Here is a 26395-nt window from a genome sequence, read left to right on the forward strand (position 1 = left end):
TTGAACTTTCGAAGAAGGTAATTCAAAAAGTATGATTCACCAAATTCTGAAATTTATAACGTTTGTTCAGAAAGCGTTCAAGAACATTTTGGTACATAAATCATAATTTGGTGAATCTTAGTTCAAGAGTTATATGGGCTTTTGTATTTTTTTCGCAAGTGTCTGCGAATAATTTTGAACTTTCGAAGAAGGTAATTCAAAAAGTATGATTCACCAAATTCTGAAATTTATAACATTTGTTCAGAAAGCGTTCAAGAACATTTTGGTACATAAATCATAATTTCGTGAACCTTAGTTCAAGAGTTATATGGGCTTTTGTATTTTTTTCGCAAGTGTCTGCGAATAATTTTGAACTTTCGAAGAAGGTAATTCAAAAAGTATGATTCACCAAATTCTGAAATTTATAACGTTTGTTCAGAAAACGTTCAAGAACATTTTGGTACATAAATCATAATTTGGTGAATCATAATTCCTAAATAAATGCGATTTTCTTTTGTCGCGACTCATTTTTTAGTGTATTCTTTTGGTTTAAGTGTTGATAACTAAAAAAAATATGATTCACCAAATTCTGAAACTTGAACCTAATGTTTAGAAATTATGTATTAGCAGTTTTGTAGCTTTACAGAACTTGGTGTGCTATACCTTTTATTTTATTAACAATTTAAATTAATAATGTAACAAAGGAGAAAAATTTTGTCTAAAATGCAAATAGTTAAAGGAAACAGATCTTTTTTGAAACCCGTAACGTAAGGATTTTTGATACATACAAACACCTGTCACATGTCCCAATTTCTGAAATTTCAGTTCAGTGGACTGAACGAAATTTAAAATATTAAGCGAGGTGCTCATCAGTAGCATAAGGATACACATACACTTTTTTTCGAATCAAGAAATTTAAAATGAAACAATAGAAATATCTACTACTATTATCAATGGATATTCCAACTGTTAAGATGGGGATTAATTTGTTTATGAAAACGGAGATAGATTTTCTTTATTTAAATCATTTTTCTTTACTTTTTGAATATTATTTATTTACAAAAATGCTTAAAACGATTTTCTTTAATTATAAACAAAGAAGTCCGTTAAGAAAACAAAGAAACTCATATTGTATACAAACGCATTTTTGATAAAAATAGATATGTATTAAATGCCATTTTGGAAAGTTCAATTTTATTGATGTAAACACAAAATCTTTCTTTTAGCGGAAATTGTTATTAGCGAAGTTATAAACCATTAAAGTTCTTTCAAACCCATTATATAAAATACTCATTGCCTTTTTTATCGAGATTTACACCTATTTGCACACGAAACTCTTACATGACTTTTATATGTTTAAAAAAATCGTCCACACACAGTTACTTATACTACGTTTCCACTTACCCTGAATCCGATATTTAGCTAAGTAGATTTAGCATAAATCTCGAGTTTTGTTCTAAATCTCGGATTGAAAGTAGGTGAAAACTTAGATTTAGGGTAGCTGGACCCAAATCTGAGGTTGAGCGAAGTAGATTTAAAATAAATCTCGAGATTTATTCTAAATCTACTTAGCTAAATCTCGGATTTAGCGTAGGTGGAAACATAGTATTACGAATAAAAATAAATCTCTTGGCCAATTTGCCACAAAAGATCATTGGATCTGCCAAAAAATCTCTGATTCAAATATAAATACTGCCTTATCTTACGTTCAGAAGCATAGTGACACAACTCAAAAATAACGATTTTTCAGCCGAGGCAAATAAGAAAACCATATTCAAAATCACTTTTTGAATTGCGACACTATCTTTCTCAACGTGCGAATTGCATGCATGAAGAAACGCGGCTACAGAGGCTAACAAACTGGTTTTCTTGAAATACGGAGAAATAATTTACTTAAATGCTTGTTTTGAATAACTCCAATATAACATTTTTGATTCATTCAAATATTCCCGATCTTACGATTTTGTTCAAGAAATTTTGCTTTTGTGATAACATTAAATAATAATGTTTATTCGAGATTTCTAAAGAATAACTTGTTAGTTTGTGTGGTGTTAATTTTCAAAGTGATTCTCAAAACTTAAAAAAAGTCATTTTCATTACTAACCAGATACTATTATAGGTACTATTGATTTATTGAACATTTATATATTGATCAATATATTTATATATCGAACCAAAGTAAGAACAGTTTTGACATAAAAACAAATCCAGATCAAAACAAAAGGTACCTATGTTCTTCAAAATTGTTTTTTGTTCATCAATTTTCCGCGAAATTCTTTAATTAAATAACAAGACTTGTTAAAAACTAATTATTATTATTATTATTCATTGGGTCAATTTTCCAATAGTTGTTTCTGATTCATTTGTTCTGTAATGTTGGCGTTCCAAAGCCTATGCTGGGTGCAATTTTTCCACTGCTACTATCCAACGATTCTCTGAAAAAAAAAATTGTATTAAAACAATTATAACATTTTTTAGGGGTAAATAAAAGCAAAGTGCTACAATGGGACGGTATTGTTTTTGTTTACTATTTTTTATATCTTAAGATATCGATTCCAAAGACAATAATTGTATATTTGGGTTTAGGTAGGTACATCGTACATGTAAGCCTACATTTTGGTTAACAAATTTTGTGGTAGTGCTATACTTTAAAATAGATTGCAAGATTCCATATAAACAAAAAAAAAATAATATTCACACAAGAAAACATTGTTATCCGATTCTGTCTGATGAAACTTGTAGATCACAAAAAAGGTAGTTGAAACCCGATAGCAAAATCCTACCCATTTGAAGACAGACATACATATACACAAGTAATTGGCAGAATTTTGCATTAGACATGCAACAGTTTCAAGAGAAACATAATACATATGTAACAAAATTGTCAGAACAAAGAACATAATTATTTGACTGTTTTCACCAATCTGGGTTTTACTGGCCGTGTAATGCTAGCAAGGAGGTGCAATTTTGATTAGTTTAAGCATAGATCTGACAAACATTTTTGTCAAATATAAGAATTAAAATGTTGAAAACTTTGCATTTGAAAATAATATTAAATTTTTGTAGGTACTTTATTAATAGAAGCACCTGACTCCAGGAGCATTAACAATAATAATTTTGACTATATGCTTGTAGGACCTTTATAACTTTTAAATGCATGCTGCACGGCACAAGTCAGAAGGAATAGAAAAGAGGAAAGATTATAGGAAAGAATTTTTTGTTGCATTCTATCGATAAAAAAAATAACTTGTGAAAGCAAATCACAAAGACAACATTCTTTGACTAACCTTGCTTTGGGATGGTCTTGAAACCATCGTATGATTAACACTATTTACATGTGGCGTTGTCGCACTGCCCGCTCTTGCTCCTATACTACTCTCACCAGCTTGATCATGTTTATTTTTTTTCTTTATCAAGAGCAGATATGCATCATCTGGATCAAACTTATTTATAAGTTGTTTAAACTGAAAAACTGAAAGAGAATAAATTCTTTTACATTTATCATAAAGAACATATGTACATACATATAAATAAATCTTTCTCATCTTCTGGATTTAAACAGACATCACTTGATTTTATGACCAATTCCTTAATTTCTGCAATTGAAATTGGGCACTGTTTTCGTCGTAACAATTTTTTGTAAAATGTTTGTGTTATTTTATATTTTACCGTCTTCTTAGCCTGTAGGGCGTACATATCTTTCAAATACTGTTTCAGTATACACGCCCACACTGACGTTATACGTTTCCAAATGTCGCCAATAACCTTGGGTAAACGTTTAAAGAAAACATGTGGATTTTCCTCATGGTCTTCAAGAATACCGTCTGCATTTTCAGCAGGTTTGACATTCTTTGAATGTGGCTACTAGATTTTATAAATCAGATCAGAGGGGCGCATCTTGAACAACATATGGAAATTAGGTACATTGTCAGCGATGTAGAGCATCTGACGGAGTGTATTTTGATCATCAAATTGCTTGATTAGTGTTAAGACTAAGCACGTTGTTGATTTTTCGATTCGTTGCACTTTCATATTAATCTCCTTTAGCCTGGGATCTTCTTGATACGCTCACTATAATAAAATGTTATTTGTTACTTAAGATTCTTGGAATCTGTACCAAGAGTATATATGTTGCAATCAGCATAAGACGTACTAAACCTTGTCGCAATACTACACTCATCCTTTGCAGCATAAAGTCTAGGATAGCTTGCACATATGTATAATTGAATGATTCTGTTGGCCATCATTTAAAATCTTCTTCCTTTTTTGTTTTTCCCTTAAGAAAATGCTTAAGATTTGTTTATAAAGAAAAAGAAAAACTGATGGTGGCGGCTTGCAAACATAAGTCTATTGGACTCTTTTTTTCTGAAGCACCTTAATGCATTTAACACAACCAACGATGGATAAGTTCCGTAGGTTTTAGCACTTCCCATAAAAGGACAATAAATAATCAACAAAAAATATTTTTAGAAAATTACAGACCGGGATATGGGTAGGGTATATTTAGGATGTACATAAAAGTTTGTCGAGAACTTTTCTTTTTTTTGTTTGTTTAAATAGAAAGAAACGCGGGAAAAAATGTGAAATAAATTATGGGCTGTCAAACATTTTGACGTTGTTTGGGACAGATTTTGTTTCATGTGTGTTGGTTTTGTGTACGTGTATGACAGATTTTACTACGTTACATAACATTACGTCGCGTAACGTTAAATATGTGTGAAAATTGTAATTGTTTATAGAACTGTCATTTTTTTCACATTTTGTTAATTATTTATTAAACTATGATTCACCAAATTCTAAAATTGATTAACCAAATTTCACAAAGCGATTTCCGATCGATTGATACCAAAAAACCCTATTTTTGTTACTATCGTTTGCTAACTATACGCCAAACCTTAAATTGTTAATAACTTTTAAACTAGGATTCACCAAATTCTAAAATTCGTTGACCAAATTTCACCTAATTCTCACCTAATTATTTGCATCAAAATTTTTAAAAATCGTGAAAACTCGCTGCTAACTATACGGCGGTGGTTTTTCGGGCTAAAAATTAAAACAAATTATGCAGAAAAAGCTTATTTTTTTGTCCAAAAATCAATTTTTAAACTCTTTTTTACAACAAAATTCCGGTAGAGAGAAAAAAAATTTTTCAAGCCGAAATACTATACAAAAATGTGTTTGAAAATTTTCACTTTTGCACTTTTTCACTTTTTGAGCCAATGTAGTTAAGGCTTTACCGTTCGCGTACACTAAAACCGAATTATCGGCCGACATCGGGTCGGAACTACTCGGACTACTTTCTCGGACGATCGTCTGCATACACTGCTTCCGGTCTAGGACGTCGCTGCCGGTCTGTATTCTGACTTTGTGAAACTTGAAGTGTATATAATAATTGTTTTCAATGGAATATTTTGAAGAAATTTATATTTTTGAAAATTCATACCGCCAATTTTTGCAAAGAAAAGGCTTTTAGCAATAGGTGTGTTTTTTTGTTTATCTATATAGATTTTGTGCAAAAAAACGACATCGAGATATTTGAAATCAAAACAATTTACGTGTTAATTACAACAAAAACTTTATCTGTATAGATTTTTGAAAAATCCAGATAATTATCCAGATTTTACTTTCTCTCGATAGAAAACAGTGCTGCCAATGTACATAACACTTATTAAATGTCAGATTCCATTAAGCGACAGCTGCAGTTGACAGATATATGACAAAAAAATTTAATATTTAAAATTGAATTCAATTAAGAATAACAAACAACACAAATCAATGTAAGTACATATAAGCATATTTTTTGGAAAAAGATGAAAATTGTACCATAAACTTTGTTTTTTTTAATTTAATTTAATAATTTTAGGATTCGCGTTTTTGCAAGAGTGCGATATCTTCCGCAAAATTAAAGAAAAAAACCTGAAAAGGAGATGGAAAGTAAATCAATTTATTCTTACAATGAGCTAGCATATTTATCTTTTTTTCTAGGAATTATTTCACAAAAGAAGAATTCTGTGTACTGTGCCCTTGTGTCTTAATCGTGTCGATACCTTCAACCCTCACAGCCAAAATGTAATGTAAAATGCTCTTGGAATGCCCGATCGTTTGCGAAAACGTCTATTCTTTGACGATAAACATGGATAAATGTTAACAAAGCTCTTGATGTTAGTCAATTGCCTCATTAGAATGCCCACCACAAAAACAATCTCATACATTTTAAAAATGATACACGTCATGTATGTGCGCTGCGAAGAAAAGCAAATACAAACATACCTTCCGAAAAATATTCCCCCAGGATATACTTTTCATCCCAAACAGCACACAGCAACAAGCAAGACAATCCTAACATTGCATTATGCAGCTCATTCAACACCCAAATCCTTCAGCTCCCTAAAATCGCCCTTACTTTATATAAATGGAATCAGAATCAAGACCTGTTGATGAAAAGCCATTTAAGAAGATGATCGCTTCACTGCCTACAAACTTGTACGACATGTGCATGTAAAGTGAAGTGTGGAAACAATGGCATCTTGAAAATGGTAATTGTTTCAAAGCATCATTTAGCTTCCCAATTGGTTGCAGGTAATATTTTTATTGATTCTCCTTTTTTGGTTCGATATATTCCTTATTCCTTCTTCAGATGTACTCTGCCTGCACTGATGTCGTCCTGTTTCTGTAGGAGATGTCTTCTAGAAATGGGTTTAAAGCCCTAATCGAGATCCCGAGAAAATGATATCTGCATGAATCTTCTTCGCAATTACTTTCCCCTCCTAAACAGTTATGCAGCGGGAGGAATTAAAGCAATACAAATGGATTCCCAACACAACCAACCCTACAATTGAAATCCGGGTCTGAGCACCTCGAGGACAACCTAGACAGCAGACTTTTTAAATTAAGTTTATCCATGTATTATATTTTTTATATTTTATAACTTTTATTTTGTTGACCAATTTGTATTTAATAGTTTGGGTTGGAAAATGTATTTTAAAACGACCAAAAAAGCCGACGGAAAATACATTTTCCAACCCAAACCATTATTTAACGTTAGACCTCTTTGTGCCATTAAATTTTAAATGTGTCTTAGAAATAAGTTATTTTAAGTCAATTGTAAATAGCAAGTTCAATAAACCAAAATTTCAAATTTAAAACGTAATCCGGTTTGCTTTTTTTCATTAAGATTTATCTAACCAGTTTCCAATCCGATATGAAAATTAAATACAAATTTGTTCGCGCCTCACTGCATAATCTCAGAACTGTTCTTTTACATCGGACTTACAAAATGTTTCCATAAAAAATTCAACACATAACTTTGTATTAATTTTTAGAAATAAACAACATAGGTAATCAAAGAAATAAATACTCAGCTTTTGACAAAATTCAAGGTAACTATATATTTATTTAACATTTTTTTTTTATAAGTAGTTACTAATTTAAATATAAATATTTTTTTTCTTATTTTCATTATCATACAATCACAAAAACAATCACAGATGCTGAGGGCACTTCGGTATCCTGATTAAAATTCCATAAATCAAGGCGACCACTGCCGTCGACAGAAGCGAACAAGTCGGGGTGAATTATCTTCAAATGAAAATAATGGTTAAGTGTTCTACAAATAAATACAAAAAATGTTATACACATTGGTCGTTAGAGTAGATATTAAATTTCACCTAAGACTCCATAACTTAATTGTCCAATCAATGGACGATGTAAGTAACGAATCACCAAAATCTGGTGTAGATTGATTTGGATGAGTTGATATTCCCGTCATAGGACCCAAATGCTTCTCATAGACTTCAGACACACCCGACCGTATTCCATGTCGATAACCTTGAGTAGAAACAACAATTTATTTATAAGCAAATGTAAAATCACAAGAAACTTTTACAATAATAAACACTGCCATCTTCACTACCCATAACCAGATTGTAAATCTCATTAGATGGAAAGGACATGCAAGTGATTGCCGTTGCTGCAATTTCAGTGTATCTTGCGGCCATCGGATGAGATCGATATTGTCTGCATTCTGTGTGCCAACCATTTGCAAACAGTACACTGGATGCGTATGTGAAGTTGCACTTAGAATTGTCCTCTGGATGGGTGTGCGCTTTTACACTCGATTATCCCATAATACAATCTGACCGGAATACGTTCCACCGAGTATAATATTCTGATTGAATTTAGCAAAGCATGTTGACATAACGGCACTCTGACAATGGAATTCATCTTCGGGTGTTTGTTTTTTATATTTTGTGTTCCAGGCCATTACAATACTATCTTGTTCATTGGGACTCTCCTTAAAAAAGTAAGTGGGTTTAAGATAGAATCGTAGAAAAAATACAATTGCAAACCTCATTATTTGGATATGAAGCAACAACCAGTTTAGGAAAATGTGTTGACCAATCCATTGCAGTGATGCATCGATTTTTAGACCATCGGTCTTCGTAGAAAGCTCAATTCAATGGCAACCTGTGTCCTCTCATCGTTTGACTCTTCATTATCACCACCTCCAATATGTAGTCTGTGTAAATGTCGACATTCTCAAATAGAGCCCTTTCGATGACACGTCCAGCGCGTAAAACAAACCTTTAAAAATCCTCCGACAAGATGATCATCTGTTTTTGTTCTTCCGTTCTGAAAGCACAAATGTTAATTGATGTAAAGAGAAGAGAGAAAAAATTCACTTACTCTATTTTTCTCTTCAGGTTTTTTTTTGTGTTCAAGTGGTGTCATGGCTGATGCACCTTCCTTCCAGTGGACAAACTATGTGGTACAATTCCTGGTGGTAGTTTGGAATGGAAACCGTGGTCGATGTGTGGCAGCGATCTCTCTTCGTCATCTCCTTGGGTATCATAGGTAAAACAGGAACAATTCGATTTTTTTTGTTTGTTTTTTCTCTCATTTTTATTAGAGCTTTTTATTGTTTTATTAACTTTTAATTTTTTAAATAAAAAAGCAAAAGCAAACTTTTTGACAGACAGCTAATAAAGTTTGTTCGGTGCTGCCAAACTTTTACACGCATTTCAAAAATCTCGATGTCGTTTTTTTGCACAAAATCTATATAGATAAACAAAAAAACACACCTAATATCTATGTATAAATCAACTCGACAACGGACGAAAAATCCAAACAAGTTCGGATTATGCCGGTTGATCGGTTATTATCGGGCGTCAACGTACGTCAACGGATGATGTCACTTTCAGTGGTGTACGCACTCTCTTTTCTTTCTATGTGCTTGGTTCTATCGGCCGAGTTCGACCGACAACGCCCGACTATAATTCGGCCGATGACGGATTTGGTGTACGCGAGCCGTTACAGACAAATTTTAAATTTGGAAAACAATAGGTGTGTTTTTTATTACCACCGGGCTTAACTGGTTAAAAAAACGCCTCAGGGCTTAGCGAGAAAAATTGGCAGCACTGCATACTAAATGTTCCGAAATCAGCTGACAAAAAAAATATAAAGTTGTCATATTTTTCGCTTTTGGGTTTTCTTGTGTGTTTTTGAAAAAAAAAAAGTTTAACTTACTATTAAATAAATATTTAAAATAATAATTGTCATTCCAAACATCAGTTTTGATGTTTTTAAACAAATTCTAAACAATTTACGAACAAGTTAATTTGGTAGCACAGATTTAAATCTGTTGAAAAAGTTAAGCCCAGAGAATTCTCCGGGCTAATCAACTAAGCCCAAGGGGCTAAAGTGTTGTTGCATTTAACATGTAAATTGCTTAGCCCCGACTGCGTTTTTGTTGTCCAGTTAAAACCGGTGGTAATAAAAAAACACACCTAATAACGTGTGAGCACGGCATTAAATCAAAACGATTGGTATAAAAATTAGTACTAAAAAAAATTCGTTCCAGGGTACACAAAAAAACATACTCTACAGACACATCCTTACATCACAAATGTCAAAAAAAAAGAAAAAAAAAATTGACACCCGCACGAGTCGATTTGTCAATATTTTTTCCATTTCATTAAAAAAAAATTACATTTTTTAATAAAATAATAAATAGAAATCATGTCACTATCACCGGCAAGTGGCATTGGTCGTTTTTATAAAAAATCTGCCAAAATTATAAGATGTGTACGCTGGGGATGCACCAACAGACCTTTCTATCACATTGTTGTTATGGAGGTATGTGAAAAGTCTCCATTCAAATATAAATTTTCCAATTCTTAATAAAAACTATTCTTTTTACTTTAGCGAAGGAAGGATCAACATCAACCGGTCATAGAACAAGTTGGCTCATATGATCCTCTAATCAACGAACACGGCGAACGTCTTGTTTCATTCAATTTCGAAAGAATTCGTCATTGGTTAGGTAATGGTGCACATTTATCAAAACCAGCTGCTGAACTCCTAGGCATTGCTGGATTTACGCCAATTCACCCAAAAACCTACATGACTGCATGGAGGAATAGACAAAGAATTGATGAGCAAGAAGCTAAAAGCGAGGTGGAGGGTAAAAAGAACGACGAATAGAATATTGATTTTTTTTTATTGTTAAATAGATTCATTAATAAAAAAAAAAAAACAAAATAAAATTTAATAAAAAAAAACACTGTTTTTGTGATGGGCTTTTTCAATCTTATTGAAATGATTTTATTTTAAATATTTATTTTATTTTTTCATTTGATTACAATTTTGAATAAAAGGCAAGTTATTTTAAGAGAAAATCGTTATTAAAGTTATTTGATTTCAAATCAAATAATGGATAAACAAGAAAATGTTTAAAGAAAATGCCTGACTTAAATTTACAAAAAAAATAAATTCAAAAATAAACTAGGTACCCGCTAAATATTAGATAAATTTAAAACAATATCTATGTGTGATGTGACATAAAGATAAAAAGCATCAAGAAACCGGTGAAGAGATGAAAACGTCGAGACAAAAAAGCATTATACCAAAATACTATATTTTGTATTAAAATATAGATTCTCTTTCTTTAGTTTTTTTCTGTATAAAATTTGATGCACACATTTTTTGTTTATTCATTTTTGTAGACACTTTCTATGGATTTCTTCGCTTTGTCCATCATGTCGTCCATTAACTTGTCAGCGGCTGTAATGAAAAAAAGTCATGAAATATTTAAACGTTTTATATTATGGCTGGCATACTAACCTTGATGATGCTTGAGAAAATATGGACGAATCACGCGATGGTAGATGATGTTTGAGCCATTACTTTCGATTGGCAACATACACCAGACTAGGAAAATGCACTGAAATAAAAAAAAAACCATAAGATTTGAAAAAAATGTTTTATCTTTTTGTTTCAAGAATAAATTTAAAAAAATAAAAATGACCATTGTTGGTTTGTAGATTTTAAAAATTTATATTTGTAACCCACGAAGCTCATTTTCGATAAATTCAATTCTGTATTGAGAGTACTGATCACAAATTTATTAAGATATGTTAGATATTAGCTGCGTTCCTTAGGAAACATTTTTACTTTTGCTTAGTACTTATAAATACTTTGAACTACTTTTGCTCAATTGAAAAAGTTGTTCAAAGTAACTTTAAGTACTAAGCAGTAGGTAACGGCCATATTATTCACAAGTTAAAAAAATACATCTGGATGTAAAGAAATTGAAATGTGAAAAATAAATCCAAATCCATAATATTCACTACCACAAAGAGAAAAAAAAAATCATTTTGAACTATTTTTTAACTATTTTCCTAGTTAAAATCGGGATAACTATTTTGGATTTGGATTTATTTTTGACAATTGACAATTTTACATCCAGATGTATTTTTTAAACTAGTGAATAATATGGCCCTAAATGTTCCCAAAGTAACGCAGCTATTCTCTGTAACAAACTTTATAGTAAATTAAATTCCCTTCTCCATTTCTTTGGTTTGTATGAAATAAATATAAAATGAGCGCCACCTCAAAAAAGAGGTGACATACACTTATACTATATTCATCTTCATATACTATAGAAATATAATATACAATGGCCTAAGCCACTAGGGCCAGTTTGTTCAGAGTCTACTATCTTTTAATTAAGGATTATTCCCTAGAAAAACCCTTGATTAAAAGATAATCGAGTGTGAACAAACCGGCCTTAAAGCGATTTGCTTTAAATTGCGTAGTTAAGAGTTTTTAACCAAAATGAAAAAGGCTGTTTTTCTCAAAAACGGCTCCAACGATTTTGATTTAAAAAAATTCATTTAATGTTGCTTGTGAGGTCGTACTTTCGAAATAAAATAAATATATTTTGGACCGTCATTTACAATACTTGCCATAGAAGCGTTTTCTTGTTGTCTGACTTTCTCTCAAGCGACACTACTGATTTCAATGAACAAAAACGTTTTAGCCCCAATTTATTTACACTGCATTTAATTTAAAATTGCCATTTAAAAAGGGACATTTCAAAGTTTGTATGCGATTTGACAGATTCTAAATATAATGCAGAGTGAATAAATTGGGCTTCAAATGTTAAAATTTAGAAAAATTTTGAAAAACATTATTTTTGGATTTAAAAAAAAAAGTTCGAAATCTTATTTTGAAAAATTAATTATTTGAAATCGGATGAATGAATTTTATTACAACTTTGTTTAAAAAAAAATATTTAAAAAAAAATTCTAAAAATTTTTTGTTATACCCAAAATAAAATGGCATATTTCGTAAGGTCAAAACCATTTTAGAAGATGTTTTTATAACTTTAAACCTTGATTTTCTATTACTATAAGAGTTTTTTATTTTTAAATTTATTAAAAAAAACTTTTTAAAAAGTTTGAATATTCCAAACAACTTTTTGCATAATTGCAATGGGCTTCATGTCGATTTCCACTTTTTGGAAGCACATACTCGAGAAGGCAACTGGCGACAACGACGGTTGATGTAGCAATATTCTATATTTGTAAGAAATTTTCCTCAATAAACGGTGCGAATAAAACCATATATTCCTCCAGATTTTTGCTGATGTAGTAGCTAGAGTTGAGACCGATCGATATCCTACTCTACTAGCCCTGGTTTCGAGTTGTTCACCAAATAGACGTAAAAGAGCGTGGCGAGTGATAATCTTTGGTAACAGTTGTCTAGCCGGAAAAAAGCCTGGGTATGATCCGTGGGCAGAAATCTAGAGTTATACATCGTGGGAGAATCGTTCAACTCTAGCCACACATCAGGAACAATCTGGAGGAACATAAATGGATTCACTCACAGCGTTTATTGAGGGAAAACTTCTTGCGCATATAGAATAATGATAAATCAAACGTCACCAGGTGCTTTTCCGAGTACTTGTAAAAAGTGGAAGTCGACATGATGACATGTCCTACTATAAGCCTAGATATGAATCCTATCTAACATGTATGGGGACTTTGTTTGGGGAATGATTAGGACACAGTGAGTCTCGTGGTGAGGAATAATTTTAACAATTTTAGTAAGGTTTATCCGAAAAATAACTTCAAAATGTTGTTTAATTTCTAAAAACATCTAACATACATATTTTTTAATTAAAAATAATACAATTGCTTTTCTTTTTGAATTTTGAACATATAAACGAGTATGACTTACTATAAAAAAAGCAATAAAAGATTTGTAAACTTAGTGCTATAGAATCAATAAAATCAAATTTAAATCGCAACAAAAAAAAAATAATACAAATATAAATATGTCTCACCTTCAAAAGCCAATATAGAGGAATAACTGATGTCAGAATCACGGAGAAATATTCAATAATTGACAAAATGCCATATGTTACCCAATACGTTAGCCATTTGGTATCATCGATTTTTGTACTCGACTCAATGGCATGAATTGAGATGTATGCAGGGTAAACAACTCCAATGATATTGCACAAAAGTTGTGCACCATATCCAAAGATCAAGTATAAAGCACAAAGTCCAGCAACACCTGTAAAAAATATTGAAAAAAAAAAAGAAATATATAAATAATGAATAAGACAGACATAATCTGAAATAAAAAAAGTAGTTTTCCTGTAATCTCACCTATTTGAAATAGCCAACCATTTTCACTAGTTAATAATTCAACAAGTTTATTTGTTAGTTTTTCAAACATTTTATTATTTATTAATTTTAAATTAAACTTTCTTTTTCACAATTAAGGCCAATGTAGCTAGTTTATAACGCAGCTATTTTCAAAAATCTATGTACGCATTATTCTGGCGATGAAAAGGGACATCATACAAAACGCGAAAAATAAAAAAAAAATTCCTGCGAGCCTATGCTATTTCTATAAATGTTCTCTAGCTGTTGTCAAATAATGCAAATATGCATTTCATACAATACAATGAATGTCCAACAGATTCTATAGAAACAAAAAAAAATACAATAAAGTAAAATTGAAGAGCACAGAGATGCAAAAGAGAGAAAGCATATAAAATAGATTGGACTATTTTTAGAAAGGGCTTTGGTTTTAGCCCGCCAAAGACTTTAAATTCATATTTTTTAAAATTATTTTTATTGAAATGGCTAAATTGTTGCTGATTATTGCCGATTAGATGGGAATATGGAGTGCCTAGTTGGCTTCGGCGTTACACGCATCGTTAAATGCACAGCGGAATGTAACAGACGTAAATAAACAAAATCAATTTTTTTTTGTAAACATGTAGTCCGGTGAGTGTAGATTGTTGTCACTTTAATAATGTATAATAAATATTTGCATGCAAGTGACGGGCTCTGTAACTGAATATTTGATGTCATCTTTTATTATTTATTTAATTTTGTTTTTCAAATACGTATAATAAATATGAAATTAATATTTTCAACGGCAAAATTATTAACAAGAGACAGATTATCGCTTATTTAAAATTGTTGAAAAATGGCATGCAAATTCCTACTAGCGGTAAAATAATTTTTAACATGTGGCAAAGCAACTCCATTCCACAAAAATATAATATGTTTGAAAGGAGTGTCTAATTTTTTTTTTTTTTTAACTCAGAAAACTACTTTTTTGATAAACTAGGAATAAAAGAATTAAGGCAGCACTGTTCAAATAATGTGTAAAACATCATAGTAGGTAAAAATGGTGGTTGCAAGAGCATTGTTTTGATACCAAAACTCATAAAACTTTTATTTTAATTATTGATTAATTATATTAATAACAAAGGTTTATGACTTCATACGGTTAAATTAATGTAAAAAAATGTTTAGTCCGCCTAAACTTGTCGCACTCCATAAATTGAAAGCTTGATACCTCATAGAACTAGCATTGTTAATAGAGCAACCTAAGTGCCTGCAGGCTGTTCTATATTTCCATTGAGCATGAGATCAAGTCTTTGATTCTGAGTTTTTACTCACTGAATAATTTGCTCTCCATATAAAGATCTTTTCCTCGACATGGGATGCCATCTCTATTTCAACAACAACGACAGAAATTATTGTGTGGTATACCTAACCCAGCTTTGCCGCATATTCTCCTTTTCGACAATGTCCTGTGCATACATCCTGCTTGTCTTTTCTGTGTTTGGAGAGCAAATCATTCGCATTAAAATTGCACTTCTACTATGCACAGTCGTGAATGGTGTTGGTAAATACGCTAAATTTGTATGAGAATATTTTGAAATTAACGTAAACTAGTGATTTAATGTAAAAGTAAAGCATGGGGAACCTAGACAAAGAGCCAAGGAAAAATAATTCAAAAACTAGATGTACGTTCCATAAACGTTGGCGCTAAAATCAAACAAAAAGTGGTGTTTATTTGATGTTAGTGTGATGGTTTGTACCTTCACGGAAGTTATAAATGTGTACAATATTTAAAAAGCCTCAAAATGCAGGATAAGACCACTATTATGGTCAAATAAAAAGTTCATTATTTACGGTTGCATTTGAAGAAAACAAAAATGGGGTGGTGAGTTGTTTTTGGATGAAAAACAAATCATCTAAAATGTTCCAGAACGGTATTAGTCCTATTTCTTCGATTACGAAAGGAGGTACATTTTTTGCATCACCAACAAAGGTCGCTTAAAAGTGTAATAGGAAACAATACTTTTTTATAGTATGCAACAATTAACTTTTTGTTACATTGTTCGAAAATAATCGCAAACTTTGACAAAAAAATAACAGTAGAAGCTTTCATTATGGTTAACACTATGGGTAAACAAACGTCATGAGCATTCCATAAGGTAAATGCCCGAAATCAAATCGCAAAAGAAATAAAACTGTTGCATATTGCATCAAGACGAAAGTTCACTGGACTAGCCTTCATACTCATCGAATGTAAATGTTATAGAAAACTATAATTTCTTACTTTTTAAGATGTTACCAAGCATTTTAAGTAATTTCTCCACTTTAGTCCGTGATGGTGCACTGTGAAAATGCACTTCTAGAGCAAACTTCGATTTTCTCCTTTTTCGTGGTTAATAATAACAACTTGGTTAAAATGCACAAATAATATCAACGCTTCATTTTTCTATACTAAAACCAGTTTGATCCACCGTTTTTCATCATTTTTACTCGATTTGATAGCCTGCCTTTATTCTAGTGAATCACTGTGTTTTGTGAAGAATTGCGAAAAAACGCAACTTGTAGCCACACGGTTACTGTTTTGGCTTTTTGTTTTTGCAATATTGTTTTTTATAAATTGCTTTTTGAAATACCAAAACCTAGAATCGGGTAAGTTACCTTACCAAAGCTCCAATCGCTTTTTTCTTTTCTAAAATGTGTGCCTTTATTCAAGTGAACCGCAGTGAATGTAGATGGGCCAAATTTTCCTAGCACAATTAGTCAAACTGTTCCACCTATAATTTGCTTTTGTGAAGTAATTCGACAAGATAGATATTGCCCTTCATGGATCTTATGGAAATGTTTACTTTTTTCAATTAATCATAAAGGATCGATGCTTTTCTGGCCAGGTCAATCCCCTTTTCGTTGTCTTCAAAACAACTGTGATCTGGAATCCAGATAAGAGTGATTTTGAGAATTCCGCTCTTGGCTGAACCAATTGAGAGGATATCATGGTCAACAAAATTGCTTTAATAGCTGCCTGATTATCAGTAAAGCTACGTTTTAATTCTGATGTGAATACGCTAACACTTTCCCAGCGGGAACAATTCTTGGATTGTTGCGTCATGGTTTGAGCATGAACCTTCAGGAGCGAAAAACTCGAGCTTCTTTCCTGGAAGGATCGGTAAACTCTTGCTAGTACATCAGCAAATTTTTCTTTTTCTTTCATTTATCCGAAATACTTTAAAAGTGTCTGGAACAATTTGAACACTATTCACATTTACGATTTCATGTAGACAAGAAATTAAAACATATTGCATCATTTGCCCTGTTGGTAATTTAATAAGGCCGACGTCATTATATTTTTTTAAATAATATAGAAGTGGATGAAATAAATAACAGTAGAGAATCAAGGAATGAATTCAACCTTATACAAGCATCTTTTTGAAAGAATTTTCTTTTTGATGACTTCATTAATCGGTATTTATTAATATATTATTATTTCGAATATAAATCCAACAAATGTTTTTTTTTTTTAATATTTAAGTTTTGAAATCGCTTTAAAGTTTCTTAATAATGGGGAGTTGCTTTAAGACTTACCCAAAGACACTCTAGAAGTGGAAATAAATAACAATAGAGAAACAGGGAACCAAGGAATGAATTCATCCTGAGACACACATTAATAAATTATTATAATATAAATCCAACAAATGTTTTTTTTTCAATACATATTTAAGTTGTGAAATTGCTTTAAGGTTTCTTTATAATGAAGAGTTGCTTTAAGACTTACACAACGCATATTTATACATTCCTACAAAACACAGTTAACTACCAAAACCAATTAAATTAAAATTAAAAATTACAACTTATAAAACTGGTTTTCAGTTTGTTTGCTTTACTTTTTTTTTATCAAATAAAACTCTATGAAGATATTGATCTAAGCACAACAGTTGAATGTCTGCTAAAAGAAACATTGCTATTTGTTTGGTATGCCTCTGAAACTTAATTTATATAATTAAGTTTGACTTATTGCTATATACGTGTATACTTAGTGTTCAAATAATGAGATATATCATTAAAAATAATCAAGGTTTACAGACATGCAAAAAAGTTTTCAAACGTTCGGTTTAGTTAAAAAAAAATTTACAATCAATTTGTATTTTTAAATTTCGAAAATAATATGAAAACTGTAAGCTTTTGGATTAGAATATTAAAGAGGCGATAGCATTCTTTGTTAAAGAATCGATTTTTATAGTTTGTTCTTATTTTATTATTGAATCTTTGATTTTAATGAGCAAATATTTGCCTATTTGAATTAACAATGAATCTTTGTTTTGAATCAGGTTATCATCATTCTATCGTTTAAGTTTGAAACCTCTGGACTGTGTGTGTAATATGTATTACTTGAGATTTGAAATTCTTGCTTACCGTTGTGCTAACAATACAGTTTTCTTTAATAACTTTAATATAAACAAAAAAATGTTGACACAATAGGCTTTAATAAATACCTTCATCCTACATACATAGGTAATAAGTAAAATGTTAGTCATACGGCCACGTATACACGTATGCTCGAGCTGTTTTTTGTTTGTTTTATTGGATTGAATTTTTGCAAAATATTAAAAGATAATGGCCCTTAGAAATATACCCGAATTTAGCGAAAAATAGAACATTATGTACATCTCACTTCCAAATTAAAAAAAAAACTATGTTTTATTACCATTAATTTTTTTGTTAAAATTGAGTTTTGCTAAATTCAGGTCTATTATTAAGGGCAAATGATTTTGACTTTAAATGATCATAGATATTAACAAAATGCAAACATTTTTTTTTTCAATTTTTGTATGCATTTTTATTGATACAAATATTTGGATTTATGTATAAGAGTGATTGAAAATTTTTTTTTTTTAATTTTTTCTTTTTTTCCCATAAAATCGAATATTTTTATCAATAAAAACGCATAAAAAAAAAAAACAGAAAAAAAACAACATTTCGACGGTTAAACTTCATAACCTTTTAAGTCGTTTTTGGCTCTTTGTTTAGAAATCGAAAAAAAATATCTTAAAACAATTTAAAAAAATTAAAGAAATACAAAATACCTAGTTGATTTGAATTATTAAATAAACGTTTTTTTTTTAATTTCCTTCATTTTTTTAAATTGTTTTAAGAGGTGTTTTTTCGATGTCTAAACAAAGAACCAAAAACGACTTACGAGGTTTTGCAGTTTAACCGTCGATTTTGCATTTTTGTCATTTGAAGTCAAATTCATTAACAAGATATCCGATCCATAGTGATTAAGTGGTAATTTTTTTTTCAAGTTCGTATGCAAAAAAAAACCGAAAAACTACTAGTCCATTGAAATGTTACAATAACCTTGCATTTTGGGTAGGACAAGATTTTTTTATTTTGATGTGTAGGGGAGGTTAATGTGAGTATACAATCTAGTTTTCGGGGTTGAAAGCCCCCCATTTGGCCGCCATCTTGGAAAAAGGGGTGTAAGCTGTTTTTAATCGATATCTTGCGAACGGTAAGTCCCACAAAAAATATGTCTGAAGCGATTTTGTAGATAATTTATTTCTCTACAATTTTGATTAAGGTACTTTTTTCTGTGAAATTGAAAATACGAAAGTTATACTTGAAAATAGATGTACATTTTCAAGAAAAAAATCTTTGAAGGGCCATAGCTTTTTTTCTACAACTTTTATTGAAAAAATACTCATGACAGTTTTCAAAGATCATTTAATTTCCAACAATTTGATGTGCTCATTTTGCAGATTTCGTTTATATAATGCTGCTGCAATGGTTTTACAAAAAAAGGTAACAATTTATTTTCGTACTTTTATATATTCATTTTATTTTTTTACTTCAATACAGGCTGATTCAGAAGGATATGTAGGTTGGGTTGAAACAAGAAAAAAATCATGAGGTATAGGAGGGTCCATTCCCTACCGTTTAGTTAGGAGATCAATTTTCCTACCCAAAATGCAAGGTTCGGTCAAATTTTTGTAACATTTCAATGGACTATACGAATTTTTTTTTTGGTATTCATAAGGAACATGTTGCTTGAAATTTTCTTATCTAAGAACTAGAAAGTTCGACCTTTAAAAACATTTTTTTGTAATTCCAGTACTACCATTTTTAAAAAACTACAAAGAAGAAATTTAAAATAAGAATTCGAAGATGAATCATAACTTTTTAACCATCGCACAAAAGCAGACTTATTTGTTTCCAAATATGACTCTGAGAGCCAACTTGTTCCAAAACATGGCTCAATCATGTTAAAAATGTCGTTAAAGTGATTTAACCCTTTGTTCCCGGAATAACTTTTTTTCACGAAAAAATTACAAAAATCTTGAGAAAAAATGTTGATATTTTTTAATTATACACTAAAACGAAAAAATAATGATTGTACCTATAATAATATTGTATAAGGAATACTAAAAGATCAAAATGCACGTAAAAACCAATGTGTTTTACCAACAAATCTTATTAAACTAGTATTTAGATTGGAAAAGCAAATATTCTGATTAGATACATTTCCCTAGATTGAAGAACCATTATAATAAATCTCTTTCAGTGTTACCGTTATTTAATTTTGTAGCTCTGTAGGCTACTTGAAAAATTGAGAAAACCCTTACAAATCCTGCATTTTTTTTTAACTAGAATTAATTTTTATACAGAAATTAAATTTTTTGTTGGTAGAAGTACTCATAATGCAATAGCTCATGCCTTAATTTTCAAATTTTTATTATTGCAACAAAAGATACAAAATAAATAATAGGTGGTTTCATGCTGAAACCACTAGGAAGCAAAGGGTTAAGAAGTGTTCAGATGAATCTCAATGCACAAGAATTCGGTACTATAGGTCAAGGCCTGTGTTATTCATTTGATCTACATCAGCAACCAATCGACACCGAATCTAACGCACTTAATTAATATATATGATATACGCAATAAACAAGAAAACAGGGCTTTTAGTCAACTTTGCAATCTTATTTGGTTTACATGTCATCCTATACTTTTGTAGACCACATCTAATCCATATTGGTATTAGACAAATTAGACGACTTCTTCGAGGTAATCGATTTTATAAGCTTCATCTTTATTACAATGTATTCAAGGTACAGCTACAACTATAGCCTTACATTTAGTAAGTTGTATTAAGTTTCTCATCATAAACCAATACTTGACTTGCGCCCCATTATATCTTGAGAATTATTTTTTGCGGTCAAAATAATGCAAATTTCTAAAAAGTAATTTATACAATAAGACGCATCCATTAATTTTTGAACTAGTATTAAATGGCGATCATGTTTATTTTAAAAGTCTCAATAATCAGAACAAGAATTCACAGTAACATTGCTTCGTTTTATAAAAAAAAAAAATATTTCATGAGATCTCAGAACTCTGTAGCGCTATTGATTATGATTATGTCTTTCAGAAAGGAAGTAAGACGTTCACGGGTTTTTAATGCAGTAATCGTTCAATGGGTTATAAAAGAAGATAAAACCACGGAGTACTATTAAATGAGAGGGTGGAAACTGAAGATAGGGGTGCAAAAGCCCCCTTTTTGGTTTTTTTCAACATATCTCGTAAACAAACAAAATTTTGAGATATTGCACTTGACACATTTTGTAGAGAATTAAATTTCCTATAACAATAATGTTTTTTAACCCTTTGTTTTCTGGTGGTTACAATAAGAAACCACCTTTTAAACTTTATTTTTTTAACTTTTTATCAAAATTAAATATATCAGCAAATACCTAGATCAGAAGTTTACTAATATAATGATATTTACTAGTGCAATGGATATATTTTTTTCTGGTGCGATATTCAAGAAATATTTAAAGTTTTTTCAACGTTTTTTTAATTTTTTTGAGTTTTTTTACGTTTTTGGTTGTGTCTCTTATTTGGGCTGAGATAGGCATTAACATTGCTTTAATAAAAGATAGAAGATTAAATTTTCTTTAAAATGCTGGTTTTATTAATTTTTTTCATTGAAAATTAACCGAAGTATGGCCATTTGAACCTATCTTTTTTTTTTCGCAGATTCAGTTTTTCTTAAGTAAAAAAGAAACATTTTAGGGGAAAGTACGATAACTTAGCAACCAAGAATAAATAGCGGTTTTCTCTAGAAGTGTTAAATACAATCATTTTTACTTGCTCTACTATAGGGCAAGTATTGGTTTCGTGTCAAAAAAAAATTTCGAGGTTTTAATCAAAACTAACATTACGATAGTCGAGAAGTCCAAAAAAGTGGGTTTCGTCATGACGTCCGTCGGTCTGTGCGTCCGTGCGTCCATCTGTACAAGTAGCTGCAGCCTAAACGGCTCGACAGATTTTCGTGAAATTTGGTACAGATAGTTTTTTCATAATTTCCAAGGTTGGTTTTTTTTTGTTTTTTAATATCTCACCTAGAACGTATACCTCCCATACAAACTTTTCGAGGTATTTCAATTTTCTCGAAAACGGCTCTAACGATTTTTATTAAATTTAAAACACGTAATGCTATACATAGTTTTAACATAACTGCGTTTTTAGTTTTCCTCGAAAAATACGGATAGTGGAAATATGGTCTTTACATTTTTTTTAAATTGCGGATGTCGGCTCTTCCCGTACATCATTATGGAGTTATTGCAATTTTCTCAAAAATGGCTCTTATGATTTTGATTAAATTTTGCATACTTAATATTCAAAGTAATTGCAGTAAAACTGCGTTTTTAGTTTTTCTCAAAAAAGTCAAGTCAAATAAAAAAAAAATTTTTTCTTAACTAACATTTGGCCTCCATGCCGGCTCTTCCCCTACATCAACCAAATTTCTTAAAAAATTATATAGAGGCAGCTCTTATAATCTACAAGTAAGCTAACATAAAAGTGCTTTGAACTGCAAGAGCAAGTACGTGCGGCCCCAGTCGTGCATTTTATTTACTATGGGAGAGGGTGTCTACCTCCCCCCGTTTAGGCGGGAGAGGCAATTTTCTAAAAAAATCAAAAAATTTATTAAAAAACAACGGCAACACTTAAGTTATGACGATACTTTTTTTGAAAGCTAAAATTATATACTTAATTTAAATTTTAAAATGAATTTATTTAAAAAGACTATTTCGAAATAAAGGATTTCCAAGTCAAAATTTTAGAAAAAAAAGTTTAAAAAACACGTTGATTACTATTTTAGTAAAGACTGTGGATTTCAATACGAAGTTTATCGATAAAGTAAACAACCTCAATTGATTTCTTATTAAACACTGAAAATCATTATGTTCGTAGGTATGCCTTCTTCTAGAAAATTGAAAAATAGAAAAACTACTTTCTTTACCAGGCTCACTCATTTATTTTGCAAACAATTAATTGAAAAAACCTAACTTAAAAATTAAGTGTATAATTTTGGCTTTCGAAAAAAGTATTGTTCATAACTGTAAGTCGTTGTTTTTTAATAAAATTTTTTGATTTTAAGTATTTTTTTTAGAAAATTACCCCTCCCGCCTAAACGGAGGAAGATAGACACCCCTTCCCATAGTAAAAAATGATTGTATTTAGCCCTTCTACAAAAAAACGCTATCAATTGCTAAGTTATCATACTTTCCCCTCAAATGTTTCTTTTTTACTTGAGAAAAACTGAATCTGCGAAAAAAAAGATAGGTTCAAATGGCCATACTTCGGTTAATTTTCAATGACACAATTTGATAAAACCAGCATTTTAAAGAAAATTTAATCGTCTATCTTTTATTAGAGCAATGTTAATGCCTAAATCATCCCAAATAAGAGACACAACCAAAAAAGTAAAAAAAACTCATAAAAATCGAAATTTTTTGATTTTTTTTGTTTGTTTTGACTGTTTTGGTAAGGAAATTTTTTTTTTTATCAATTTTTAAAAAACATTATTGTTATAGGAAATTTAATTCTCTACAAAATGTGTTAAGTGCAATATCTCAAAACTTTGCTTTGTTTACGAAATATATTGAAAAAACCAAAAAAGGGTCTTTTGCACCTCTATCTTCAGTTTCCACCCTCTCATTTAATAGCACTCCGCGGTTTTATCTTCTTTTATAATCCATTGAACGATTCCCTCAATAAAAACCCTTGAACGTCAAGTTCTTTATTAACCTGTTTTTTTTCTACATAATCAATAGCCTAGAAGTACGATTTGGTATTAGAGCTTATAGAATACGGCAACCACAATTTGATCTTAACAAAACAAAAAAATAAATTCACAAGATTCTATCTAAAAAAATCTGCGATATTTCTATAACAAATTGCTGCAACGTAGACAACAAACCGAACAAAGAGGCTTGTCAATTATCATTTACTGATCTTTTAAGTGATTTATTAAACAATCTTATCGCATTTAATGAAACATCAATTCTAAATTCTAAATTGTTCTCATTACCTTTAAATAATTTCGATAAAACTTCAAATCCAATTTCGTCAGAAGTCTGTTGTCTTGCTGCGTTGCGAGATGGTTTTGCCATAATAAAAGCCGGAAAAATCAAATAAAATTTGGAATTTTTATTCGCAGTCAACTGGCTCTGATAAAATAATTAACTAATTGACGTGTCACCTGAGTCAAAATTGTGACTGTATTCTTGTTTTGGGGAATTAATAAAAAAATACAGCACAGTACAAAGTGAATATAAGCTTCGTGCATATGTGTAAATAAAAATATACGCAGCTTATAATCATTATTGTGTCTACTAGAGTTTGCCTAAAGACCATAGATAAGGAATTTTATCTTTTGTCTTTTTTAGCCCGATGCAGAGAAATAAAAAAAAATTAAAATCAATCGCAACAAAGGTAAAATAAGCTTCAACAAAAAAAGTTCATAAGGGCGGCAATATTAGTAAAATAGTTCCCAATTTAAACCTTTGACATTACAAGTTTTATGGATTTTTTTAAAAATTTATTCTTCTATCAGGGGGATGAAAAAAAAACCACACGAACCATTTTATTCAAAACCAATTATACAAAGATGATTACTCACCGAAAAATATATACAGCCGGGGAACATTAGATTTTTCTTCCAAAAATCCAAATGCTTGTGTCCAGGGTTTTGTGTTGTCCTTCAAGCTTTTCTCAATTGTATTCTTAATTTTATCAACTTGTGCAGATGCCATTTTGTGTTATTTTAATAGATCTAGGAAAATTTTTATATGTCTGGAGTCGTTACTGGGCACAAAATGAAATAGGTAATAGGTTAAATAAAATGTGAAATTTACCTATTTTTGGGGGGTGACCGAAATTGATGAGGTTGACAGCCACAGCAAAAGAATATATTAAAAATAAATGGGCGCCTCAAAAATTTTTTTTTGATTTGTGAAATGTCACTTTGGTATGATGTGAAGGTAGATGCGATTGGGTAGAGCACTGCCAGGTAGACTTGATTTTTGTTTTTAATTTTATTGTTAAGACTCTGTTTAGACTAGACTGAATTTAGTTTGGCTTATTGAGTATTTGTAAAGGTCAAAATAGACGTGCAGTTTTTTTCCCTGCAGCAAAATAAAATAACACGGGCTCTTATGCAGTGGCGTGCGTTGAGTCACCGGGGCCCCGGGGTAAGACTAAATTTTGGGGCCCCTTTAATATTTGGGGGCCCCTTAGTTACAAAAAAAAATTACGTATATTTATTTTTAGGTTTATTTTAATGTTTTAATGTAATGCACTTTGCTATACTTACTTAAAATGTCTCTCATAAAAGTAGTAAACACTTATACTAGGGGCCCCCAAAATTAAATATTTAGAGACCCCTAAAATAAAATTTTTTTTAGCTTAGAATTGATAGTTCTTGGGGCCTCTGTTCTGAAGTAATAAATATATATTTTATTTTCCATCATCAGGCATAATTTTTTTTATTTTGGGGCCCCTGAAAAATTATTTTTAGAGCATCAAAATTAAGTGCTTAAGAGCCAAGAATTAATAGGTATTGGGGCCTCTGTTCTGAAGTAATATTCGGAATGCCACCAATAACGTAATGTTTTTATATTGGGTCCTGATGTATTTTTTGGGACCCTAAGATAAAATTATAATTTTTCTTTTAAAAAAGCAGTTTATTTTTTTTGGGGCCCCTGGGGTAACCTTTTTTTAAAATCAATATATATATATTGTGTGGCTACCAATGCATTATACATTACACTGAATGACATAATTTGTCTCCTTGGTTACTTCGTAACTCAATTTATGCTAACAGTTTCCTTCTCTGCATTGTCTCCAGTGGGGGCCCTGGGGTCGGTCGGGGGCCCCGGGGCACCACGCCGCTTGCCCCAAGGGAGTGTACGCCCCTGCTCTTATGGGAGAAAAATCTGCATGCAGCGCACAGCTGCATCATGTCTCTATTTCTAAATTAAATGCCAAGTTTCAACAAAAATACAAAATACTTTCTACTTGGCATTACTGATATTGGCAGTTGACACAATCTAACATTCAAAAATTCAAATAACGTTCGTTTTGATTTTCTTAAAATGGAAGAACTAATTGAATTCATAAAAAAAAACAAAACCATCTTGTTTTGTTTT

General features: G+C 30.8%; 3 protein-coding genes and 2 long non-coding RNA genes across 9 annotated transcripts; 2 read left to right on the forward strand and 3 right to left on the reverse strand.

Annotated features, from left to right (window-relative positions):
* Window positions 1-1972: 1972 nt before the first annotated feature.
* On the reverse strand, window positions 1973-4300 carry LOC129907467 (uncharacterized). Of its 3 annotated transcripts, none has more exons than XM_055983722.1 (5): window positions 4138-4300; window positions 3649-4050; window positions 3504-3594; window positions 3267-3451; window positions 1973-2414 (listed from the first exon to the last, which is right to left on the reverse strand). In XM_055983722.1, exons 2-5 carry the CDS (start codon window positions 3673-3675, stop codon window positions 2400-2402), a joined length of 318 nt encoding a protein of 105 aa, XP_055839697.1. In that variant the 5' UTR covers window positions 3676-4050; window positions 4138-4300; the 3' UTR covers window positions 1973-2399. The 3 variants fall into 3 exon arrangements, 2 of the variants coding, with proteins under 2 accessions (XP_055839697.1, XP_055839696.1); XM_055983721.1 differs by having other exon boundaries at window positions 4133-4300; XR_008771038.1 differs by having other exon boundaries at window positions 1978-2414; window positions 3504-3575; window positions 4133-4299.
* Window positions 4301-5527: 1227 nt separating this feature from the next.
* LOC129907468 (uncharacterized) lies at window positions 5528-7124 on the forward strand. Its single transcript, XR_008771039.1, has 4 exons — window positions 5528-5756; window positions 5843-5913; window positions 5965-6558; window positions 6617-7124. It is a non-coding gene; the product is annotated as an uncharacterized LOC129907468 (long non-coding RNA).
* Window positions 7125-7816: 692 nt separating this feature from the next.
* LOC129907469 (uncharacterized) lies at window positions 7817-8994 on the reverse strand. Its single transcript, XR_008771040.1, has 3 exons — window positions 8665-8994; window positions 8328-8610; window positions 7817-8272 (listed from the first exon to the last, which is right to left on the reverse strand). It is a non-coding gene; the product is annotated as an uncharacterized LOC129907469 (long non-coding RNA).
* An 890-nt stretch (window positions 8995-9884) lies between these two features.
* LOC129907471 (probable 28S ribosomal protein S16, mitochondrial) lies at window positions 9885-10706 on the forward strand. The gene is made up of 2 exons (XM_055983726.1): window positions 9885-10113; window positions 10183-10706. The coding sequence occupies exons 1-2, from the start codon at window positions 9997-9999 to the stop codon at window positions 10459-10461; spliced, it is 396 nt and encodes a 131-aa protein (XP_055839701.1). The 5' UTR covers window positions 9885-9996; the 3' UTR covers window positions 10462-10706.
* Window positions 10580-25250, reverse strand: LOC129907470 (receptor expression-enhancing protein 5). 3 transcript variants are annotated; one of them, XM_055983723.1, is made up of 5 exons: window positions 25103-25250; window positions 24868-25020; window positions 13607-13839; window positions 11101-11200; window positions 10580-11040 (listed from the first exon to the last, which is right to left on the reverse strand). In XM_055983723.1, exons 2-5 carry the CDS (start codon window positions 24998-25000, stop codon window positions 10967-10969), a joined length of 540 nt encoding a protein of 179 aa, XP_055839698.1. In that variant the 5' UTR covers window positions 25001-25020; window positions 25103-25250; the 3' UTR covers window positions 10580-10966. The 3 variants fall into 3 exon arrangements, with proteins under 3 accessions (XP_055839698.1, XP_055839699.1, XP_055839700.1); XM_055983724.1 differs by lacking the exons at window positions 24868-25020; window positions 25103-25250 and adding an exon at window positions 24277-24444; XM_055983725.1 differs by lacking the exons at window positions 24868-25020; window positions 25103-25250 and adding an exon at window positions 13935-14039.
* Window positions 25251-26395: the final 1145 nt, after the last annotated feature.

This window comes from Episyrphus balteatus, chromosome 1 (assembly GCF_945859705.1).
Source record: "Episyrphus balteatus chromosome 1, idEpiBalt1.1, whole genome shotgun sequence".
Classification (NCBI taxonomy): domain Eukaryota; kingdom Metazoa; phylum Arthropoda; class Insecta; order Diptera; family Syrphidae; genus Episyrphus; species Episyrphus balteatus.